Source organism: Protomyctophum bolini (genome assembly GCF_963924005.1).
Source record: "Protomyctophum bolini genome assembly, chromosome: 13".
Lineage (NCBI taxonomy): Eukaryota > Metazoa > Chordata > Actinopteri > Myctophiformes > Myctophidae > Protomyctophum > Protomyctophum bolini.
Genome location: NC_137874.1, coordinates 6,803,891 through 6,827,047, shown reverse-complemented (window position 1 = coordinate 6,827,047; position 23,157 = coordinate 6,803,891). Strand labels below are relative to the sequence as shown.

The 23,157-nt window shown below is 41.8% G+C and overlaps 1 protein-coding gene across 1 annotated transcript in view; it reads right to left on the bottom strand.

Moving 5' to 3' along the window:
* npas2 (neuronal PAS domain protein 2) overlaps positions 1-22,984 on the bottom strand; it is a 27,798-nt gene extending 4,814 nt beyond the window's left edge. The window contains exons 1-17 of the mRNA XM_080779726.1: positions 22,722-22,984; positions 15,420-15,607; positions 13,694-13,750; positions 13,305-13,459; positions 10,506-10,597; positions 10,245-10,334; positions 9,778-9,898; positions 8,453-8,566; positions 6,768-6,886; positions 6,576-6,658; positions 4,968-5,074; positions 4,337-4,484; positions 3,731-3,812; positions 3,372-3,498; positions 1,875-1,981; positions 600-794; positions 1-103 (exon numbers count right to left, since the gene is read on the bottom strand). The exon at positions 1-103 is cut by the window's left edge and continues 113 nt beyond it. Of these exons, the coding sequence (XP_080635852.1) occupies positions 1-103; positions 600-794; positions 1,875-1,981; positions 3,372-3,498; positions 3,731-3,812; positions 4,337-4,484; positions 4,968-5,074; positions 6,576-6,658; positions 6,768-6,886; positions 8,453-8,566; positions 9,778-9,898; positions 10,245-10,334; positions 10,506-10,597; positions 13,305-13,459; positions 13,694-13,750; positions 15,420-15,475 (1,756 nt within the window). The 5' untranslated portion in view covers positions 15,476-15,607; positions 22,722-22,984. The remainder of the gene's footprint in view (positions 104-599; positions 795-1,874; positions 1,982-3,371; positions 3,499-3,730; positions 3,813-4,336; positions 4,485-4,967; positions 5,075-6,575; positions 6,659-6,767; positions 6,887-8,452; positions 8,567-9,777; positions 9,899-10,244; positions 10,335-10,505; positions 10,598-13,304; positions 13,460-13,693; positions 13,751-15,419; positions 15,608-22,721) is intronic.
* Between the last annotated feature and the right edge of the window lie 173 nt (positions 22,985-23,157).

The following is a 23,157-nucleotide window of genomic DNA, read 5'->3' as shown; positions in this document are numbered from 1 at the left end:
GGCTCTGCTGAGTGGGCCTTCCTGGAGCCTGCTGCTGCTGGGGCTGTTGTTGGGGCTGTTGGGCTTGGCTGAAGTCATTGTGAATAGGCTGCTGTAACAGCATCTAATGTTGACCCAAAGAGAGACAGAGAGCGGAGGTTAAACTGAAACATCTACAAGATGGGGACTAAAAGATAATGATTAATGATTCGCTTTGTGTCTATAATCTGGTGCAATGTAATGTTGTTGATACTTTGAAGCCATATATTGTACGTGTAGGTACTAGCTTCGTAGTTGTACATTATGTAGTATAGGGGAACTGACCCAATTCAGCCCCACCACCAAAATCGTATTATTATTATTTTATAATATTTGCCAGTACATTGGATATCAAGTCAATGATACATAAGGCACACATGTGTACCCTTTAAGCACACACAATTATTTTTGATTAAATACTTATTATTATAATATTATTATTATTATTATTAGGAAATATAAATATAATATTTGTACACCTTTAAAGTTCAACATTCTTTTTCCATCTCCCCATTTGGGAAGGCTATCTTCAGGCTCCAGTCGGGAGGACTTAATTGCAGTCATATCTGCAGGAGTGTTACCTGGAGATTAGCAAGCTGCAGCTTCTCCTTGATATCGTGCAGCTCCTGCTGCTGTGTCTGTATGTCATTTTGTAGCATCCGCGTCCTCTCCTCCAGCTGCTCCTTCAACTGACTCATCACATCCAGTTGAGGCTGTTGAAGGTCAAACATGGACTGTTGCGGTTCTTCTTGTTGTTGTTGTTGTTGCTGCTGCTGCTCTTCCTGCTGCTGGGAGCACATAAAACCCACAATCAGCATAGGATAAGACGGACGTGCTGTAAATGTACCTTACCAGGGTCAGACACACGGCACATTCCTCAGTGTGAAGTTTAACTGAACTGTGAGAGTGTAAACATTGACCAATAAAGGGTCTGGGCGCACTTCAGCGAAAGGTGTCTTTGGATAAGTTACAAAAGTGGGCAGGGAATTTGCTTTTAAGCTTCAAGTAGCACAACATTTGTTAACCCGATAGTGAGAGGACAACAGATTAGGCCTCTCAGAAACGTTTCCAATATTAAAGAATATAATTTCCCCCCCAAAATAATAGATTTATTTGTGATCTGTGACCAGATTAATGCCAGGATAAATGAGCTTTTGTGTGGGTCTTAAAATGGAGGGGGGAAAAAAACGGGTAAACGATGCAATTCCACATCCAGGCTGGAAGCAATTGTACACAACGTAAATGACATAAGAAGTATAGAGGTAAGTAACTATCGTATAGTAGAAGACCATAGACACAGAATAATGAACAGCGACAGGAGGGAGAGGATGACTAAGCACTAACCATTACTTGCTTGCTGTCGGTAGGAGAAAGGGGGAGGCTCAGTTGGGGAAGGAGGTCAAAATAATTTTGTCGTTGTACCAAAGTCTACAAGGGGGGGGGGGGGGGAATAAAGAGACGTGAGGTTCAGTGGCTCAAAAACCTGACAAACAAAAATGACATTTTGTCTATAGTCATGCAGTTGTTGTTTTCCCAGTGACTACAGTACTTTGTTTTTCAAAGACTAAAATCATCAGTGCCGTCGCTACCTATACATGACGCAATACGAGTAGGGCAACACGCCGGGGGTGGGGGGGGGGGAGCAACAAAATGTGCCAAAAAGTGCCAAGCCGACTCCGCCGCGTAACAACGAGCATCCTCACAAACACCAAAAGTTAGCCAATTTGCATGAGAAAACGAAGCACTCTCGTCGGGAGGGGGGGGGGGCAGCAAAGACATATCCGAGTATAGAGCAACCAAATGCTCAGCTACGTCCCTGACTGAAATAATGGGTGGCCTGGCCATTGAGGGTGGACCGAGTGAGGACTCACTGGACTGAGCTTTGAAATGCTTGGCTGAAGTCTGGTAGAAGTCTTGTCCGTCCCAATGGAGGGTGTGCATTCTTCTGTGTAGGAGTTAGCTGCTGCAAGAGAGATCGCTATTGTTATTTCCAAAGGTATATATATACAGTACATGCAATGAAGGATCTGGGGGTTGTTTACACCAGTGGTTCCCAAAGTGGGGTGCGGGGACCCCCAGGGTGTCCTTGAGGGAGTTCCAGGGGGTCACCGGCTAAATGATAGTTTGGAACCAAATGGGTCCGTAACTCTGAGAGTGTACACAAATGGAACCAAACTCTCAGAGTTACATTAACATTTTTTCAATATAAATTGGGGGTCCCAGAGATAGAGAAAATGCCATTAAATCCGTAGACTAATGCATGTCAAACTGGGGGGTACTTGAAATGAAACGGGTTGAGAATCACTGCTAGAGCCGTAAAAAAAAATCATCTCTTATGGGGGTCCCTGGCATTTCTCTTCAAATGGGGGTCCGCGGGGCTAATTGGTGTCAATTTGGGGGTCCTTGACATGAAAAGGTTTGGGAACCACTGGTTTACACGTTCTGTGTGAGGCAGCAATCAAATCTCTAACCAGTACAGTTCAACACAATTACGGCTTCATAGCTTTTGTCCATTTTCTTCAGTGCTGTACTGGAATTTAGACGTTTCCCCCAAATATATTATATTATATTTCAGACTGTTTCAAAAATAGTGAAAATAGCAGATCTTAAGATCACAACGTGTTGCTTGTTATAATATATATTTTTGAAATGTAGTGGAGTGAAAGTGAAATATTAAAAAATACAACCACAGATTACTGAAATAAATTACTTAAGTAAAGTATTCAAGCAAATGTACTTTTTTACTGTCCACCACTAACAATTCCACTGACAATTTTGTTTACAAATCGATGACTCCCAAACCAAATAAACCAGCACCTGACGTCTCTTTAAAGCAGGGGTGCCAACACAATTTGACTCGAGAGCTACTTTCAAAATGACCAGCGTAAACAAGGTCTACCCACCCTAAAAATATTACATCATTGCTGATGTGACATAAGACAAACGCACTTGGAATGGGAAACTGTTTTGTTTTGTCAAACTTGCTACATGCTACTGACGTTTGTGCACACAACACTCTTGAAAACAAAGTATTGCATCGTGGGTTTGAGCTGACAGGCCCTATTTGATGTTAATCAATGAAGTCACCTTAATTCCAATACTGAGAATCCCATCGTCAAATATTCGGGGAAAACAGCGACCCCCTGTTCCTCGAGTCTGTCTTGAGAGACTACCTTAATTCAAGTGGCAGATGCCTTTTTTTTTTCTTTTTTAATTATATATATATGTTTAGGGCCATGTCATGTGATCTACCAGCAAAGCCTTTGTGATCTACTGGTAGATCACAATCTACCTTCTGGGCACCCCTGCTGATATTAATGACGATAGCGACAATGGGGCAGACGATGGCTTACATGCAGAGTCTGACAGAGCGGTGTGGGAGGATTTCCGGGAACTGTGGGAGGACGCAGAGCGCGCGCCACTGTTTCTGTCCCGTGGAGGCTCCAGTGTGGAGCAGATGTCCAGGTACAGTTCTTGAGCCTGGGGCACAAAAGAACAGTCGGTATACAAAGCATCTGGGCAGATGGCTGGAGAGAAATGTTTGTCTGCAGTACAACCCTTTGGTGTTCATTTCACTTTCAAGGGTCTAAAACGTTACCCAAATGGACCCATAGGTTACATGATACACCCTGGGAGCTAAATGAATGCTGAGGATTTTACTGTGCAGTATATATTAGTGGGCCCGCACTAGAACACACATTATGTAGCCTACCTTTAAGGAGGAGGCTATCTCAGGGGGTGACATCTCCTCCAGGCCAAACGCCCTCCTTCGCTCCGCTTGTACTTCTGCGTAACTGTACAGCAGAAAGAGAGGTTATTGTGGCAAAAACTGCAGATACAGCTTTGTTCAGACCCGGATTTACCATTGGGCTATAGCGGGAGCAATCCAATCAAATTGCAATCCAATTCAAGTGAGATTTGTGTTTAGTTATTGTTTTTTTTTTTTTTTAGCTCTTGATTAAACAGAAAAAGCATGTTCAGGTCGGGATACCAATTTTATCCAATCAGGAGAGAGAACTCGCAAAGGACACAGGATAAACAAGTGAATTTGGACGCGATGAATCAAAGAAAATGAGCAAACAAACACTATCAAACTGAAGCTGATGAATGGGTACTTTCTCCTGATTGCCTGAAGATTGGGCCGCCCACGTTCATTTTCTGTTCATTACAGAGCTGGAGGGACACAGAGAGTCAGAGACCCCCTGCTACTGATCAAACAAAAACTCTTAACGACCATCAGAATAGAGTGTTTTAACCTTTTAACAAAAAACCTTTTGTCTGTAATGGTTAATTGGTTAATTAATTACAGGTTAATTACCTGACTACTGTGTGAGTACAGACGATGAACTCCGGCTTGGAGTTCCACTGGTGGTATGTGATGTAGTAGTGGGTCTGCAGCCAAATCCACTGTTGACCCTTGGTGAGAAAGCGATAGTAGCAAGATTTGCCCTTCCCAAACTGCATTACTGGGGAGAGAGAGAGAGAGAGAGAGAGAGAGAGAGAGAGAGCACAGGAGTTAATTATGTAACATGCTCACGTGCCACAAACAACCCATTAACCCATTTAGGCCTGACGTGGAAATTTATAAACAATGTCTTCTAAATCCTGACCGTTTTCTGTCAGGATTTGCGACACATTTTCACGATTCTTTTCAAAAAATAGCAGACCTACAGGCTCGTAGCGCGCCACTCGGTGGCACGCTATGAGCTTGTAGATCTGCTATTTTTCAATAGCAAACACTGGGGGTTATGAAAGCAAGCTCTGCACTATGTTACAGGTCCAGAATCCTTCCACACACTGGTGAAGTGGAAAGACAAATGTGACTATAGTGAGATGACCTATTTTTTTGTGAGATGGCTGCCTGGATCCTCTGGCAGCGAGGGAGCTAGGCTCCACTATAAAAGACAGGATATATATACAGTAGCAGTGCAGAGGAGAGGGTTGCTTACGTTGCTTATGGCACTGTGCAATGAGCTCCAAGTCATCCACATGATAGTAATCATAGCCAGAAGTTCCAAGAACCTCAAAGGGCAAGTAGCCTATGATTGGTGAAGCTCTGGAAAAGGAAAGGAAAAGTTTTAGCACAAAAAATGTATTATGTACATATACAGTAAAGATACATTTTGATTTAACTGGAAAAGAAATGTTAGGGCCGGGCCCGTTGAGAACTCTAGAAAATACACATATACATAGTCATGATACTGTAAGTACATCTTTATGAAAGACATATATATCTTGGATTAAATGATTGAATTATAACATGAGATGAAGAGGTTTCAGCGTAACAGTGACAGCGTGAAGCCAACATTCTCTAAAAGAACACACATGGCGTGTGTGTGTTTTGATTGATTGAAATATGTATTAACAGTTTGCAGAATTACAGTACATTTCAAGCACAAACTCAATACAAAGACTGTTAACTGTGAGTGGACGACCCAATTAAGCATTACACTTGTTTACATTACAGGGTCCACCTTGTTCAATTCATCAAAACATTTAGAGACGTACAAATAGACACTTCTATGTAGTTAAAGAACTGAACAGGAATTCATCATAAAGGAAGCAAAAAGGGAAAAGATACATATACAGTGAGGGGAAAAGGGGGATTCAGATTTTACAGGGGCCAGTTGTGTGCATGTGTGTGTGTGTGTGTGTGTGTGTGTGTGTGTGTGTGTGTGTGTGTGTGTGTGTGTGTGTGTGTGTGTGTGCGTGCATGTGTGCGTGCGCATGCGTGTGTCCGTGCGTGACTGCGTGCGTGCGTGACTGCGTGCGTGCATGACTGCGTGCGTGCGTGACTGCGTGCGTGCGTGACTGCGTGTGTGTGTGCGTGCGTGACTGCGTGTGTTCCTGCCCTGTCTCTCACTAACCTGGATCCACACCTGGCTTCCCTCAGCTCATCTCCTGCATACTAACGGCTCTGTGACAGATCCGATCTGATCACTTGCAAATGCAGTGTGAATGGTCGGGCCAGAAGTTCAGATTTGAGTAATAAATAAATCAGATTCGACTGGATACGACTGCAGTCTAAATGGGGTGCGCTCTCTTGATTTATTTCCTTCATCAGTAATTCCAATTAGCCACGGCCTCACCAAGTCAAATTCAGAATGGCACTCGAGTCTCAAGACTGGCTACCTCCACTGTGTGACATAACACAGCACATATCACAAGGAGCTGGGAGAGACCAATTATAGCTCAGCAAAGGATAAGACATGCCATTTCCTACCAATCATTTACTTGCACAATAGCTTAATAGCGTTCTCATGTCTGTCACAGCCGGTCTCACTCCTTCACTCAGCCAGACATAGGTGGCTTTAAGTGCTGAAGCTAAATCACGGTATGTTACTCCCTGGTAACCATTAAAGCCTTTTCACTCGACTCATGTCAGCAATAGTGTTTCCAGGATATGGACCCCAGTTTTCTAAGGGACACGTTGGGGTCGCATAAAGACAAACTAAGGTCATAAAGGGCTCTAGTGGGGAACATGGAAACACAGTGCATGCTACTGGTGCTCTCAAAAATCTTGATGGTTAAAGAAAGTTCATCAAAAAGACACTTACCTGTGATCTAAAAATAGGAACTTCCATTCAAGGCTGTGTCTGGAGGTGAATTCATCACAGGGGTCCTCCACAGTACATGAATCCTGGTCAAATAAATAAAGTAAATAATAAAGTAATGATTAGTGTCATTACTAATAATTAGCAGAAGTGGTTTCTGATCATGTTGAAGTGGAAGCCCATTGTATCTTGTACCTTTAAAAACTGCGGAGTAACTAAGCGCACAGTAGCGACAAGGCAGACCTGTTCCTCCAGCGATGACTGCAGGGTTCTGGGTAGCGTCAGCTCATACCCGTTACATGAGGACGTAGGCACTGTGAAAAACAGACATCAAAGTTACTCTCAAAATAAAGTTGCAAATGAAGTCTGATAACATTGCTTCAAATTACATCACGTTGCATGTCATGTCTGCTTGTTAGCAGTTAGCAACCCATTAACCCATTTTGGGCGGGAACCCCTTTTGGTGTAAGCATTACGTTATGCTTTAGCTATTGAAAAATAGCAGATATACAAGCAAGATATAGCGTGCCGAGCGAGTGGCGCGCTACGAGCTTGTAGGTCTGCTATTTTTGAAAAATCGAAGAACAGACTAGTACGTACCACAGATGAAAAACAGTCTAAGTCCAAATTTCAGACTGACCCCTCCACGAAAAGGCCTCGTTGTCCTGACCCCTTATCTATCATTTATACATTATGGATAAATAGTGTGGACTTAGACTGTTTTTCGTCTGTGGCATTCTGACAGAAACATAGCTTTTTCAGAAAACTGTCAGGATGTAGAAGAATTTTTTTAGAATCTGATCTCAGGTCAGAATGGGTTAAAAGCGGAAAAGCATCTTGTGTAAGCATCTTCGATTTTACCTCAATAGGCTATACCTGAGTAACATTTCCGTCATTTCGTCAACCTCAAGGTTTTTCCAGAAAACTCAAAAATAGCCGACCCACGAGATCACAGAGCGTCACTCACTTCGCGCCACACATGGAGTTGGAACAACTGAGGTCCGGGAGGTTGGACTAAAGCAGAAGACAACCAACTCCACCCCGTGCCAACCGTTGCCAACCACTCACCAACCTTCAATCAAAGCTGACCACTTCTCCCACACCAATCACTGGGGTATTTAACCCATTCTGACCTGAGATCAGATTCTAAAGATGTCTTCTACATCCTGACAGTTTCCTGAATAAGCTGTTTCTATGTCAGTCGTTCTTTGATTTTTCAAAAATAGCAGACCTACAAGCTCATAGCGAGCCACTTGGTGGCGCACTACGAGCTTGTAGATCTGCTATTTTTCAATAGCTAAAGCATAACCTAATGCTAACACCAAAAGGGGTTCCCGCCCAGAATGGATTAAAGGCAAGTTTAAAAATGACGGCATGCATAGTTTTCCAGTAACCCTCCCTTCTCTTCTATACAGCTATCTTCTCTACAGGTTTCCAGACGGGGTTTTCTACAGATCTCCACAGGCATCGTGCCTAGACCCCTCCTAAGCCAATCTAATCACACTGCCCATCCATGTCCCGTGCTCTTGGCCATCTATTCTAAGCCGCACACTAGTACACGCTTGTGTGTGGTGATGACCGGCACCCCCAAATGTCATTTGTGCCCCTGGCCATCTAAGCTGCACACTATACGCTCTTGTGTGTGGTGATGACCTTAGAGATGATCACGCCAGCACCTCTATTGGCAGCCCCTGCCCTCGCCAACTAAGCCGCACACACTACATGCTTGCGTGTGGTGAACTGGTGATGACCGTAGATGACCACACTGGCTCCCCAAACATCTTTTCGTGCCTTGGCCATCCGAGCGGCACGCTTAGATTCTTTTAAACTTTATTGTTTTACATCTATCAAACACTGAGGACGAAAATGTGTATATTTACCATTGTTGTGAAACTTGAAATCTCCGACAAACTTCACATACTCATATATTGGTGGTTCCTTTGGGTCAATGTTACTTCTGGCTAGATGACAGCAAAACTCAACATGGGAATCACCTGAAAAAGAGCAGATATAAGCAGTCAGTTGGCAAGTCACCAGATAGTGTGCTTTATTCCGAGAAATGTACAGGTTAGGAAAAAGCTAAAGTTTGCCAAGGCAGATAATACTTTCAGTATATATCCACAAATAACAAGATGTCCTCTTTTCAAAATAATTTTGTACTGTATGAGGGTCTCTTGATTTGAGTGTTTACCGTACTAAGCATGTCTGAAAGTTCAGTTCATAGCATTATAACTGTTCTGAGAATAGCCAAGCATCTGAGAATGTTGAGAAATACGATGAGCACAATGAGTCAGGGTCAGACATTCATTTTCACTCAAAAGAAAATCCAGACAGATCGATGCAGAAATATTGTGTGAGACATATGCTTATAATGAAATGTAGCCAGTTGCAGTTGATGATTATTCCAGACATGGCTCCATAACAACTTGTTTTGTATTTTGAGTTCTAAACACAGTCTGAGAAAGCAGCTGTTTCCCCCGTCACGTTTTCTCAGAACAGCACGACTGCAGCACAGGATTAAGGTCAGTGTCTTGAGACCGAGATACCGCATTGCTCTAGATTACTTTGTTAACATAACAGTGATTAAAGGTCTTAACCAAGAAACTGGGGCTGGCTACTATTATTAGCTAAAAGGCTAATCTTAGACATGCTAATCAGCAATCCTATAAGCTTACAATGACAGTTTTGGTTACCTGCTCTATATATACACACTGTAAAGATCTCACGTGGCACAGTTAAACACACCTAGAGATGCACCGAAATAGCCTACAAACTGCTTGGAAACAATCATAGACATGCTAATCAGCAATCCTTTAAGCTTACGATGCCAATTTTGGTAACCTGCTCTATATATACTGTAAAGGACCCACGTGCGACAGCTATAAACACACCTAGAGATGCACCGAAATAGCCTACAAAATGCTTGGAAAACAGCATCTCACAGAATGAGTTTCTCGTGTGTTATTAATGGGTTGTAGATTAGGCATTAATCATTGAACATGAAGAATGTCTCCCAAGAAACAAAAAATAAAACACCTTTAGCAGCAAATATAATATATAATATATTTGCTGTATATAGTGTGTTATAGCATGAGCCACTGAAGGGCAGACAGCACGCGTGTATGCGTGCGTATGCTTGTGCGCGCACGTGCATGTGTGCGTGCGTGCATGTGTTTGTGCGAGGTAAACATATAGGGATCCTCACTGTCGAGGTAGTCAGAAGCAATGGGGTCATTCATCAGCATGTGGGACGACAGCAGCTTGTACACCTCCCCGTGTTCCCGCTCGGGGAGGAAGTTCAAGATGTTCTGATCCACCATATCTGACTGATACAAAAGGGTAGATTTGTGATTATCATTTGTGGTACAGTATTTGAGTTATTCTACATTTTGCACCCACTTGGTCTGTAGCAAAGCATCATGAAAGGTAATCCAGAGTGGTGTTATATTCGTGAGAAAAGGTCTCCATTATAGGTGAAAGAAACCCATTACATTAACAACACAATTGACCAATTATAATAAATGGAAGTTTTGTACTGCTGGCTCTTTATGGTATTATCTTTTAAACATACGTTTATTGATTTTTCTTTACAACATAGTCATTTCAAAGCAATTATTCACATATATCCCCCCCCCGATATTGCGATATCAGTGCTGCTTCTCTGTCACTTACCGGTAAATGGCCAATAAGTGAAGACACACTGTCAGATACATATATGATGTTTCCATCTGTCGTCAATGCAACAAGGAAACCATCCAGAGCCTGTTAGAAGAATAGAAAAGCATTATAACTTTTATTGACTACACGTATTCCTGTCTGTAAAAAAAAAAAAGTGGTCTTATTGATTGCACTGAAATCAATAATTATTATTATTTCAGCTTGTGCTGTACAATCTATTCTAATTTCTCGACACACTATAGCTTTTGACTTTACCTCCATCATTAACTGGGTGAATTCCTCATTACTGAGGAACGAAGGCTTCCAGTCCTGTTGTATGTCACAGGATTCATTCTGTGCAGTGATATCTGAAAAAAAAGATGAGAAATAATAGACCTGAATGTTCAACATTGGCAGAAACTTGGGTAGTACCAGTTAACGTCGCACAATAAAGGCCTTGCACACGACGTTTTTGTAGTTTTTCTTTGTCCAGTATGGCTGCCTGTAACCATTGGTAACCACTTTCAAAAGAAAAGGTCAAACCTGGACAAAACGTATCTATTGTCTATAAGACACTAGGAAAAAAAAGCGTTTGGTCCCTTCCTCCGTGAAAGTTTTGAAACCCCTGTACCCTCAGATGGATGCAGGTCCAGTGGGCATTTTAACATGCACGGCAGCACGGTACATCATGGTCCGACATGAAGTTACCATTGAGAAATTGATGTTTACTAATGCTAATAGGCAATGCCGTCATTGCCGTGTGCACTTTGAGATCAATTGCAAGCAAGGAAGTGAGGAGATAAATGCAGAACAGAGAGTGTGACCGGAGAGAGTGTGACGGATTCTCCTTAATTATAATAGGGTGATCAAAACACAGCAACACAGAGCGGTATGAACAATGATGTCAGTTATTCCCTCATATCCCACAATGAATTGCCCGAGTCCAATACATGTTATTCTCTCTCTGTGTGCGTGTGTAGCATAACTCGATGTTCGCGTTTTGTGCGCGACATCAAAGGTTTGTAGTTGTAGGCTATATAAACAACACAACACTGTTCACTTGTCCCAGAATGCTTAGTAATAGGCAGAAATTTGAGTTATTCAGTGGAACCTAAATTACTTAAACATTTTGAATTTTTGATGACCCAAGTCTTCCTTGGGCTCCGTGGGAACTGGGAATGGGCGCCTCACAAAGTCAGTCCAACCCTTGTCTGCTGCTTCTTGCGCTGTTGAGGCAGTTTCAGATGGGGGTGGTTAACGCACCTGAGTGATTCATTTTCAAAGAGAGGTGGGTGATTATTTGGGGAAGTTGAGGGGCGGAGACGCGTGTTAGTTTCATGCACGCTCCCCGAAGAAATCAATCATTAACACAATGACCAATTATAATAAATGGAAGTTTAAAATAAAAGTTTTGTACTGCTGGCTCTTTATGGTATTATCTTTTAGTTGCGATATCAGTGCTGCTTCTCTGTCACTTACCGGTAAATGGCCAATAAGTGAAGACACACTGTCAGATTTTTTTTTTTTTTTTTTGCCTCCTGTTTTTGTCTGTATTGTACCGTTATTGTCTCTGTTGCTCCCCTTCCCCTTTCCCCAAGAGGACCACAATGGAAACAAGCCTAACAGCTAACAGAAATATATTTTCAATAAAGTATTCAATCAATCAATCAATCAATCAATCAATCAATCAATCAATCAATCAATCAATCAATCATCCCACATGCTGACTTCCTTGACAGTGAGGATTTTCTGTCCCTATATGTTAACCTCGCACAAACACATGCACGGTCGCACACACACACGCAAGCACACACGCACACATGCACGTGCATAAACGCATACTGTCTCTGCCCTTCAGTGGCTCCTGCATATACAGTAGGTCCTTACATGCTGCAATGCTAAATGAATAACACTATATACAGAAAATATTATATTGGCTGTTAAAGGTATTTTATTTTTTATTTCTTACAGTATATACTATATAGCCAGACATTCTTCATGTTCAATGATAATGCCTAATCTACAACCCATAATAACACACAAGAAACTCATACTGTGAGATGCTGTTTCCCAAGCATTTTGTAGGCTATTTCGGTGCATCTCTAGGTGTGTTTAGCTGTCACACGTGGGTCCTTTTTTACAGTATATATAGAGCAGGTTACCAAAATTGGCATCGTAAGCTTAAAGGATTGCTGATTAGCATGTCTATGACTGTTTCCAAGCTTGTAGGCTATTTCGGTGCATCTCTAGGTGTGTTTAACTGTGCCACGTGGGGCATTCACAGTATATATAGAGCAGGTTGCCAAAAGTGGCATCGTACGGTACGCTTAAAGGATTGCTGATTAGCATGTCTATGACTGTTTCCAAGCATCTTGTAGGCTATTTAAGTGTGCAAGGGTGCATGTGCGAGTTGCGCTGATCGGTGATGTAATATGTGTCACGGCACTACAGTTTTATTTAACCTTTATTTAACCAGTAAAAATCACATTGAGACTGCGTCTCTTTTACAAGTGTGAACTGGCCAAGAGGCAGAAATTAAAATTACACTTCAATACAACATCGTCAAAGTTACATTTTGAACCAGCAAATACAACATCCGTGATACACCTTAAAATACCTATACATAAATACAACAAGTCACCTGTCCTACTTTTTTCTTTTTAGTAGCAGGGCAAAATACACCATACAGTATACACAAATATACACAAACTCCACGAAATTAGCCGATATAATAGATATATAGGCATGAAAAATAAGCTAGAACATATCCCGACATGTGCAAGTGTTGGATTGTACATCAAAGATGATCCTTTTGAAAGTTCTCAAAGGAACTTTCAAAGCCAGTTTTATTCTGGACTGTAGGTCATTCCACGACCAAGGGCTCTGTAGTAGTGCACTACAGAGCAAAACATGAGGTTTGCAAGAGTGATAGGACTAGCCATCACCAACTTCATTGAACCTCATCGTCACAACAGCAGCAGCTGGGATTGGCTCAGTGTAGGAATATGTACAGAAATACCTGTGGTTTGCAAAACAATGGCTGACTATTAACAGGGCATCGTAGATTAGACCTACCTTTCTGTTTCTGCAAGAAGTCAATGGTTCTCTGCAGTATGGTGGACTTGTCCATCTTGCGTGGATGTCCTTGGCCTTGCAGCATGGTGCAGAGCTCCTTGATGAGCACATTGAACTGGTCTCTTCTCTTCTTCTCCGATTTGTTACGGGATGCCCTTAACAAGTCATCAAAGGAATTAGAGAATCAGTGACAATATAAACAATATTCCTGTTAAAGCCTGTTAAAACATTATATTGTCATATAACAATGTACAATCTTACACAGGAACACGCACGCACGCATACACTCACAGACACACACACACACACACACACACACACACACACACACACACACACACACACACACACACACAGAGAGAGAGAGAGAGAGAGAGAGAGCGCAGTACCTTTTTGCCCTGTCTTTCTCATCGTCATCCAATAAATCGTCTACACAGCTGCCGGTGCTGTAGATAGAGATTTAGAAGTGAAATGTTGCTTCTGTTAATGTCAAGGAGGAGCAAACATGTTGTGTTGTAATGAACTGACTAGGGTTTGCAATGTCCACGCACTCATTGCATTCAAAATCCATCAGAATTCAACACACAGTCATTACTGAGAGATTCAGTTTTGAGGTTGAAAAATGATGATCTAGGCCAGATTATGCACATATTGCATCGGGCAAATGCCCATTGGCACCAGACAATTTGCCATGCTGGGAAGCACTGTCGTTTTTGTGGTCTGAAACAGAAGATGAAACTTTTTTCAAGCACTTAATTTGCCGCAGCATTCCTGTCATGCTTAATTAAATAGGTGGCTCAATAAAGAACCTAACTAAGCAGGATAAACATGTGATTATTAAGTTGAAATATACAGTATAACAGATAACTCTAGGACATAAGTGACTGTTAAAGTGAGGAGACATTTACAGGAGAAAGATGTGATTCTACTTGTAGTTGCATGCTCCAAAAAATGCCAGCAGCAGCATAGACGATTCCAATTGATATTAGGTGAGCAGAACGTTTTCCCCATCTCCTGACATCATTATATCACATTATTCTGCTCCGGTAAATGGTTGCACACTTTATCCGTTTCCTCAGCAGAAGACGGTTCGGTTCTCTGTTATTTAAATAGCGATGCAGGTGCAACTGGCTCTTAAGACAAATGGGAATAGACACTAAGATTTGTCTAATTCATTGTACGCCTAGCACAAAACACTAAGACCAGTTGCAACATAGGCGCAGATAATGTGCATAAAGAATAGATCCAGTAAATAATGCCATCTAACTAGCAAATTTGGAATTGAAGAGTTGTATAGAGTTTATAGAGATCTAAAAAGGGTCCATTTGGTTACGAACTCTCCGTCATTTAGCTGGGGACCACCTGGAACCCATTCAAGGACCACTGGTAGTCCCTGGACCACTGGTTGAAAACCACTGTTCTGCATATAGAATGACCACTGTGAATTAATGGATATGACAGAAGATATCAAGGAAGTGAAAGAACATCCACACACTAGTTTGTAGAGCTACAAAAAAATTGCAACGTTCCGACCTACTAGGTCTTCATCAGGCAAATATCAGATGTTTGCCTGATGAAGACATATAGTAGGTCGGAGCGTTGCAATTTGTTGCCTCTAAATAAAGTCTCTGAGCTCTACAAACTAGTGTGCGGATGTTCTTTCTCTTCCTTGATGTTTGCCTTGATGCCTGACATCCAGCACCTGGCCTAAATATAGGCATTGAGATGTGCACACATAATATCTTCTCTGTGAAATGACAGAAGATTTGACACTTCTATGGCTTTCCACATTATGGGAGGGCAAGATTAGATCTAAAAACTGCCACGTCTTATGGACATAATTACATTAGGCCACACTGCAGCTACTATAATATTTATACACTGTAGCTACTTCATGTCAGATAGTGGATTGATACAAGAATGAAATATTAATTTGATCAAGATTAATCACAATGTCATCATGTGTGTAGGCGTATAACATTTAGACTCCCCTGGTTATATGAACTGCGTTACATCATTCGCATGTTGTGTAACTATTTACACAACTTAGCAACTACAGTATGTGATAGGAAAGGGAAACGTCAATGTATGAAGTGATATGAAGGGGGCACTCACTCCCATTCCCCCCGGCTGGACGGACAAGGGCCACCAAAGTCGGAAATGTTGTCCATTATCGCTCCCTTTCCCAGCCAGGCCCTTTCTGGAGTCGTGCAAATCCCATCCGCGCTGATGGTGCCTCAACGCCTTGGATACAAACTACTGACGATCAACAGCTTCTCTCCACTCCAAACAAACCCCAAGACCTGTGGGGAAAAAAGCACAATTAATTCCAATTAAAATGCAAACTGTATCTCCAGATTTAGGCAAACAACGGGATTCATCTGGAATCATGGGCATCACACAAAGTCAAAGTCAAGGGAACTGAGAAAGAACAATTATATGCTTCTGTAGCCTACACATGTTGACGTTCTGTCACAGTGATTCAAAGAAGAGGTCTGTTGTATTGCAGGTATATGTCCCATCAGTGTGAAAACATTAGAAAACATTAGAAGATAAAAGATGCTAATGTCAAGGCATTGATCCTGACATCACGCTATATTACAGAGAAACACAAACTATCTTCAGTTTCTGAATACGGCACTTCAATACTAAATAAATGCTCCGCACGAGAGGCGCTCGTCTTGACCTAGAAAAATGCTCGAGGCAGTCTACCTCTTTTGATAACGCAGCATAACAAAGACACTAAACGAGCCCACCTCTTTCACGTCCTCCCGAATAAAGGGAGTTTAACAACATGCAGCAGCGGAAAACACCACTGGGAAATATAACGGTCTATATCTGTTGCAAATCAAACTCACCGTCTGTCTGTAGCCTGCCCTAGGCCAACTAAGTAAACAAATGAAAGCTGTTCAAAGCCAGACATTATCAAAACAATGTCTGAAAGTAGGCTACAATTCAAGGAGTAAAGCTTAATTATATGAAGACATATTTAGGCTAATCTACTGTATCCTTTTTCCAGAGGGATTTCTAAGTGATGATGCACCGTAAAATCAGTTTTTATTTAACTTTCATAGAGTTAAGTTGCAAGTCAATACTGTACATCTCCATGACGAGCATGCGTATGCTTATAATCATACACTGTAAATACTGCAGTGTTATTAGTACATTTTCAACCATTACGTGGAAAGCATTTCATAAGCCATCATCATCCCAGAGCTGTTTATGTTTCCATTGACACAGTGCAGGGAAACATGACATGCACCACTTTTTTCCCCTCTTGATCCTGATTAAAACTGCTGTGAGAGTGTGGAAATATCTTGTGCTCTATATCATTTACTCCTCCGTTGGCAGCTGGCGGCCATTATTCATATTTCTGAGAGTGCTTAGCCTCTGCTCTTCTGTCCTATACAAACCAAAGTATAGTATGACAAGGAGAAGAAGAGTGTTCAAATAAACAATCACATGTTTTCTTCTTGCACAAGATAATGAATACTATAGAGAAAGAAAAGCACAAGCGGCAATGAGGCAAGGTAAGGTAAGCTGCTCACTGTGGATAAAGAAAATGATTCCCACCGTCCAAACTCATAACTGAAATGCCAGAAGAAAAATAAAGTAAAATTTGAAAGATGCTAAAAAAATAAAAAACAATCCAGTTAGAAATTGGAAATGAAATGCCTGCAGCTTAATGTTATGATGTAGCCCACACTTTGCATATATAACCCAGGAGTGGTTTTTTTAGGAGAGATTAGACTTGGATAATTATACAAACTATGCTGACATCCATATTTAACAACATATTGCATCCAGAAATTGGTCCGTGTTAAAATGAATACGATGCAGAAAGCTAGAAATGTGACATTTTGGGCTGGCTTGTGGTGCAGTGCAGTGCAGCACAAACCTTTGTCCTGTGAGCGATGAGGACCTGAGTTAAGCAGACAGACAGACAGACAGACAGACAGACCCCCTGTCATGTCTCTGACTTAAGCAGACAGACAGACCCCCTGTCATGTCTCTGACTTAAGCAGACAGACAGACTCCCTGTCATGTCTCTGACATAAGCAGACAGACAGACCCCCTGTCATGTCTCTGACATAAGCAGACAGACAGACCCCCTGTCATGTCTCTGACATACAGACAGACAGACCCCTGTCATGTCTCTGACTTAAGCAGACAGACAGATCCCTGTCATGTCTCTGACTTAAGCAGACAGACAGACAGACCCCTGTCATGTCTCTGACATACAGACAGACAGACAGACCCCTGTCATGTCTCTGACATACAGACAGACAGACCCCTGTCATGTCTCTGACATACAGACAGACAGACCCATGTCATGTCTCTAAGTTAACCAGACCCTCCTCTCAAGAACCGCCTGACCGACCGACTTCAAACTTGCCCGGACGACCCAAAACTGACACAAACAGACGAGTCTGAGTACAAAAGAAACAATATTGATAAACTTGCAATCCCCATATATGGAGTACCCTGGTGTACTAAATATGACATCATGATAATGGCATCATAGACTGGCCTGGACTCCATATTTGGGCGTGCCTGACACGGAAGTCATATGTCCATTATGCCAATAAAAGGGACAGACAGACAGTACCCATCTGGGCATAAAAGGGACGCAGACATACGGACGGACGGACGGGTATTCTGACAATGGGTACAACGTGCTGTTGTTGCGAACGCAGTGAGCACTAACTATGAGACCTAGCAGATCATGTCTGTCTGTCTGTCTGTCTGTGTGTCACGCTGTTACCCAAATATGGAGTGTGTTGCATCACACAAACAAATCACTCAGCTTAACTTAAAAAAAATGTAACTTAAAAAAAAATTAACTTAAAAAAAAAAATCTTAAAAAAATCCAAATATGTACGAGCTGCGTTCGCTTCCCGCGTTTGCGCGTCTTACTTGTGTTGTATGGTCACACACCAGTGCAGGCAAAAAAAATAGAGTTCTCAATGGGGGGCCCGGCCCTACCTGGGCCCTAAGTGGGGTGGCCCGAGGCCCCGTCTGGCCTTACTAATTAGCACAATTTTACGCCCTACCTGGCCCTAAAAACGTGAAAAAAACAATCCATATAATGTGAACACGTCAATTAAAAAAACTCATCTTTTCATACGGCCATGTAAGATTACAACTGATTTCATGTGATTGGTTAGCCGATTTGCTCGTCCACATATGACGTAAATGTTCCTTTCATTGTCAATGGCATTTAATGTTTGTGTTTCCACACATTTTACGTCATATTTCAGGCACATATTACGTAAATTCTCCTTTCGTTGTCAATGGTCAAATGTGAGACGTGACGGGACGAAAAGCTGTATATAGGAGTAGCTAGCGCCCCTCGAAAAAAGACCAAAAGAAAAAGGGGGAAAAAGGTCACAATATGGTCATATATTGACATTCCCATATGGGCTTAATATTGATGACATCATGTATCTCCATATATGGGCATAACAGGAATTGTATTAGGCCCTAATACAATTCTCAGGGATCTATATGGGCATTCCCAGCCGATGCGCTAATAATTAAGGGCATCGGCTGGGAGCCTGGGAATGCCCATATAGATCCCTGCATGTCATCAATATTAAGTCCATATACAGGAATGTCAATATATGGCCATATTGTGACAGTCTCATGATAACCAGTGTGGTTGCCGCGACGCGAGTAACACTCGCAAAATAACCAAGTTGGTACAACACATCGGAATCTCCATACTGTGCCGTATTAAGAAGCTCTGTTGTTTCAGCACGACCTCGCTGACCTTAGGCGTCTTACTGGTAGTATTGTCTCTGGGTGGGGCGTGAACTTCCAACTTTACATAGACCAAATTATTCAGGGAATGCCAGCTCTAATTTAAGAATGAATTTGCGATACATATGAGTATACTCATGTTAACTCATTTGAAGTTTTCTCTCAAAGAGTAGATTTGGTTTCCTAGCCCTATACAGCTATGTTTATAAATGCCTAACACAGTTGGATAATTCACTAGATTAGAGCAGACACTAGAAGACTGCTTATGTCTACAATCAGTCACTAATGAACATCAGCTGAAATAACATCGGGAATTCCTCAAGTTGTATTACGTAAATGTACATATGTGACAGCTTTGATTTGTATAATATCACCATCCTAGAAAGCATCCGAGATATTTATGAAGCTATACCTTTACAGTATGTTCTGCATGCTAGATTCAGCAAAACAAATGCAAATGTTGCAATGATTAAATGATGAAACACTGACACCAGATTCTGCATTGAACTTTCCTCTGACCTCTGCGTTTGTGTGTGTGTGTGTGTGTGTGTGTGTGTGTGTGTGTGTGTGTGTGTGTGTGTGTGTGTGTGTGTGTGTGTGTGCGTGCGTGCGTGCGTGCGTGCGTGTGCGCGTGCATGCATGCATGGAAGCGGGTGTGTTGGCAGCAAAATGTTTCCCTTCACCAAGTTTGTTTTTCCTATTTTACAGAGAATATTGAGAGGGAACAGAATGATCAAATATTGGGGATTGAGTAGCCCCTTTTCTTTCCACTGGGGTTGAACCGGTTCCGTTCTTTCTTCCAGACTAATTTTGAACCAAATTAATTGGTTCAGAATCACTGGAATCAAAAAGATACTTCTTGCCCTGAAGTGGGAACCAAAGTGGGCGTGTCCCTACTCTGGTTGGAAGATGCCGATGTGATATAAACCATCATACGAAATAAAGTTCTAGAACCAAAATTATTTTGGTGGAAAAGCGCCCAGACAACAAAGCATGTGCAGAAGCAAACCTTTCCTTCAAAACGTTATAATTATCTTTATTCTTTGTTTCTGAGTTTATAGGATTGGGATGCTGACGCGGGGCACCTGCTGAATTAACACTTTACACAGCCTTATTCCCGAACGACGCTGTGATATTCAGCCTCACAAACAAACCCACATTCACTGAATGCAATCGAGGTTAAACCACACCTTGCTAAGTGTACCACTACAAAGCACGAGGCTTTGGTTACAGATGCCCTGAGGGGTTCACGTCTTAAATTGGTCACCTGAACTCATGACAGAGGAGTAAATGCATATACACTACACAAGTTCACGTTCATGACCAAACCCGGAATGTACTGTACGTCTACTGTAAAAAGAGAGGGAGATGCATATACTCTCCTGCTCCGGGTTTCTCATGGTGTACATAAACCCTCAGGAAATAAGCCGTTACAGGGTAATACAGTAGAGTTTAACCCATTTAGACCTGAGGACGATTCTTAAAAAATGTCTTCTGAATCCTAAAGGTTTTCTGAAAAACCTCATGTTTCTATGTCAGTGGTACCTCAACCTTTTTCATGTCAAGGACCCCCTGAATTATCTGTATTTGGCTGCATACCCTCATCTGAAAATATGTTGTTCCAAGGACCCCCCCCCCCCCCCCCCAGAAGCACATTGTTGAGTTAAAAACGTTCACTCAGTCATTTGCGCCACATTTTCACCCTTTTTCAAAAATAGCAGACCTACAAGCTCGTAGTGCGGCACTCTGTGCCGCGCTATGAACTTGTAGATCTGCTATTTTTCAACAGCTAGAGCATAACATAATGCTTAAAACACCAAAAGGGGTTCCCAGACTTCCCACCCAAAATGAGTTAATAGAAGAATTGAAACCTTATGCTTGCTAGCAACGGCATAACGTTTTGTTTCAGTTCTGAGGGCAAACACTATACTGCTGCAATCTACCCTACTCCTTCCTGATCATCATTTTGGAATATGGTGCAGTGTTACACTACTATGAACCCAGAAATGCCAATCCCAGTGTTATTTCACAGTGTCTGGGGTTGAGATCGGGCTGATCAATCACTCCGGTTGGTATATTACCAGAGTAATCGACAAAGTGTTCAGATCTTTTTGACCAACTACTAGCTAATCTGAGACTATTGTCAGAGTATAGCGACTGTTCTCGTCTGCTTTGCAAACTATAACTACCGTGCCTGAAAAACCTCTACTTGCATCTCGTGCTGTAGTGACAGCTCAAGTCTCGAAACAAGCAATCCTGGACCTGGGTAAATTTTGTGTCTACTGAAATGTCTTCAAGCATCGACATTAAAAAACGTGTGCAAGTGAAATGTACACGGAGAAACAAATGTATTGAGCAGAAAGATCTCCACTGCCAACTCACAGTTTTCCCAGATGATAGCCTTTTCATGGTCAAACATTGAAATATAAGCTCTATACAAGTCATATACATGTAATACATCGGCTTGTTCTAACTTCTCATTTGAGCTGCTGTATACCAAACGTATATAAACTCAAGCTACCATTTTGTCACGGCTGTCACAACAGTATGTCACCATTTCAAACACCATGGTCTGAAAGGGCTTATTCTCCTTTAACTATGATGATATATATTATTATATCACGGAATAGTTTTGAAAGTCTGTTCGACACCAATCACTAATAGACGTGAGTAACACCTGGCCTATAAGCCAGCTTTCAACCTCACTCACAGTGTATATCCTCACACTGTATCCCACTCCCATATGATAAAAAAAAACCAACCGCTCCATTTCTTCAAAATGCATTCTATAAACCCATGTCGGCTCTAGTTTTGTCGAGTAGTTATGTGAGCATGCAGCGTGAGCATGTTTTGACTTCTTGTGTTGTACATTCAGAGGCAGGGTTAGTGGCCTCAAGTGATAAGGGAAACGTCACAACACTTCCATTCCTTAGACCTCCTAAAGGAAAACAATAATGTAGGGGAGGGGTGGGTGCAGGGCCCACCACCAATGCACTCAAATGCACTCAATGACCTTTACCTTCAACATGCATATAGCACACAACGTCCACAGTGACACTGGTTAAACTCAAGGAACCTCAGTCCTATACAGAATCTGTCCACAGAGTTCAAAACAACACAAGTCACCCCCAAGATGTATTTTAAACCATATGGTAATGGAATAGCCATGGAAAAGCCTTCTGTGTAGCCTAATGATAATTTAAAGATGCATTTATTTTACATTTGAATGACTAATAATGACCTGAGGAAGTCAATAGTGAAATTGGATTTATTACAACCTATATTTTGTAATTCTACAATATACACTTGCATATTGTATAATTAAATCAGAGGGAGAATATTTAAATGGCTCTGCTGTGAAGCAGTCTCAAATGTAGTAGTTGAACCAACAATCTACTGCATACATACTCAGTGGTCCTCTAGAAAATTATTAACTGTGTATGTGTGTTGTAGGCTAATCATGAGATAGAGATAGACCACCCTCCAGTGTCATTTGGAGAAAAAAAATACCGCACATGAACTTTGATGTTATAAAAAATTCAAAACCGGTGCCAGGGAACATCATGACAACGTGTGTGACAGCCTCTTATAGTGGAATAAAAACATATTGCAATGAAATAAAACAATGTAAAATTAAATATCACATAGGCCTACCTTGAAAACGAGTCTTCAGAGGAAATAGAGATCCATATAGTTCACTTTGGTAAACCTTACTCATAGTAACTACGGCATAGCTGTTCTTGTGCAACTACGCACGATCATCACCACACTTACAGCTAGACGTCAGAAAACGTTCAATTGCATAACCTTATTTAATGTGGTTAATCGCAAAAGCAGCAGTCAAATAAGTCTATACCCTTGTTATTAATCAGCATATGACCGAATTCCATTCGCAATCCTTCCTGGTTTCTGAGCGCCGTCCGTCTTTTTTCCAAACCCTGCACTTCAACATCCTCCAGTCCGCTGGCAGCCGCTTGTAAACATGCACTGGGAGAAAGTAGGTCAGCTGGTAGCTCAATACTCAGCTAACGACATCATCATAATCACACTGCTGAAACTCACCAGCCCAGCACAGTAGAATGCTGCGGTA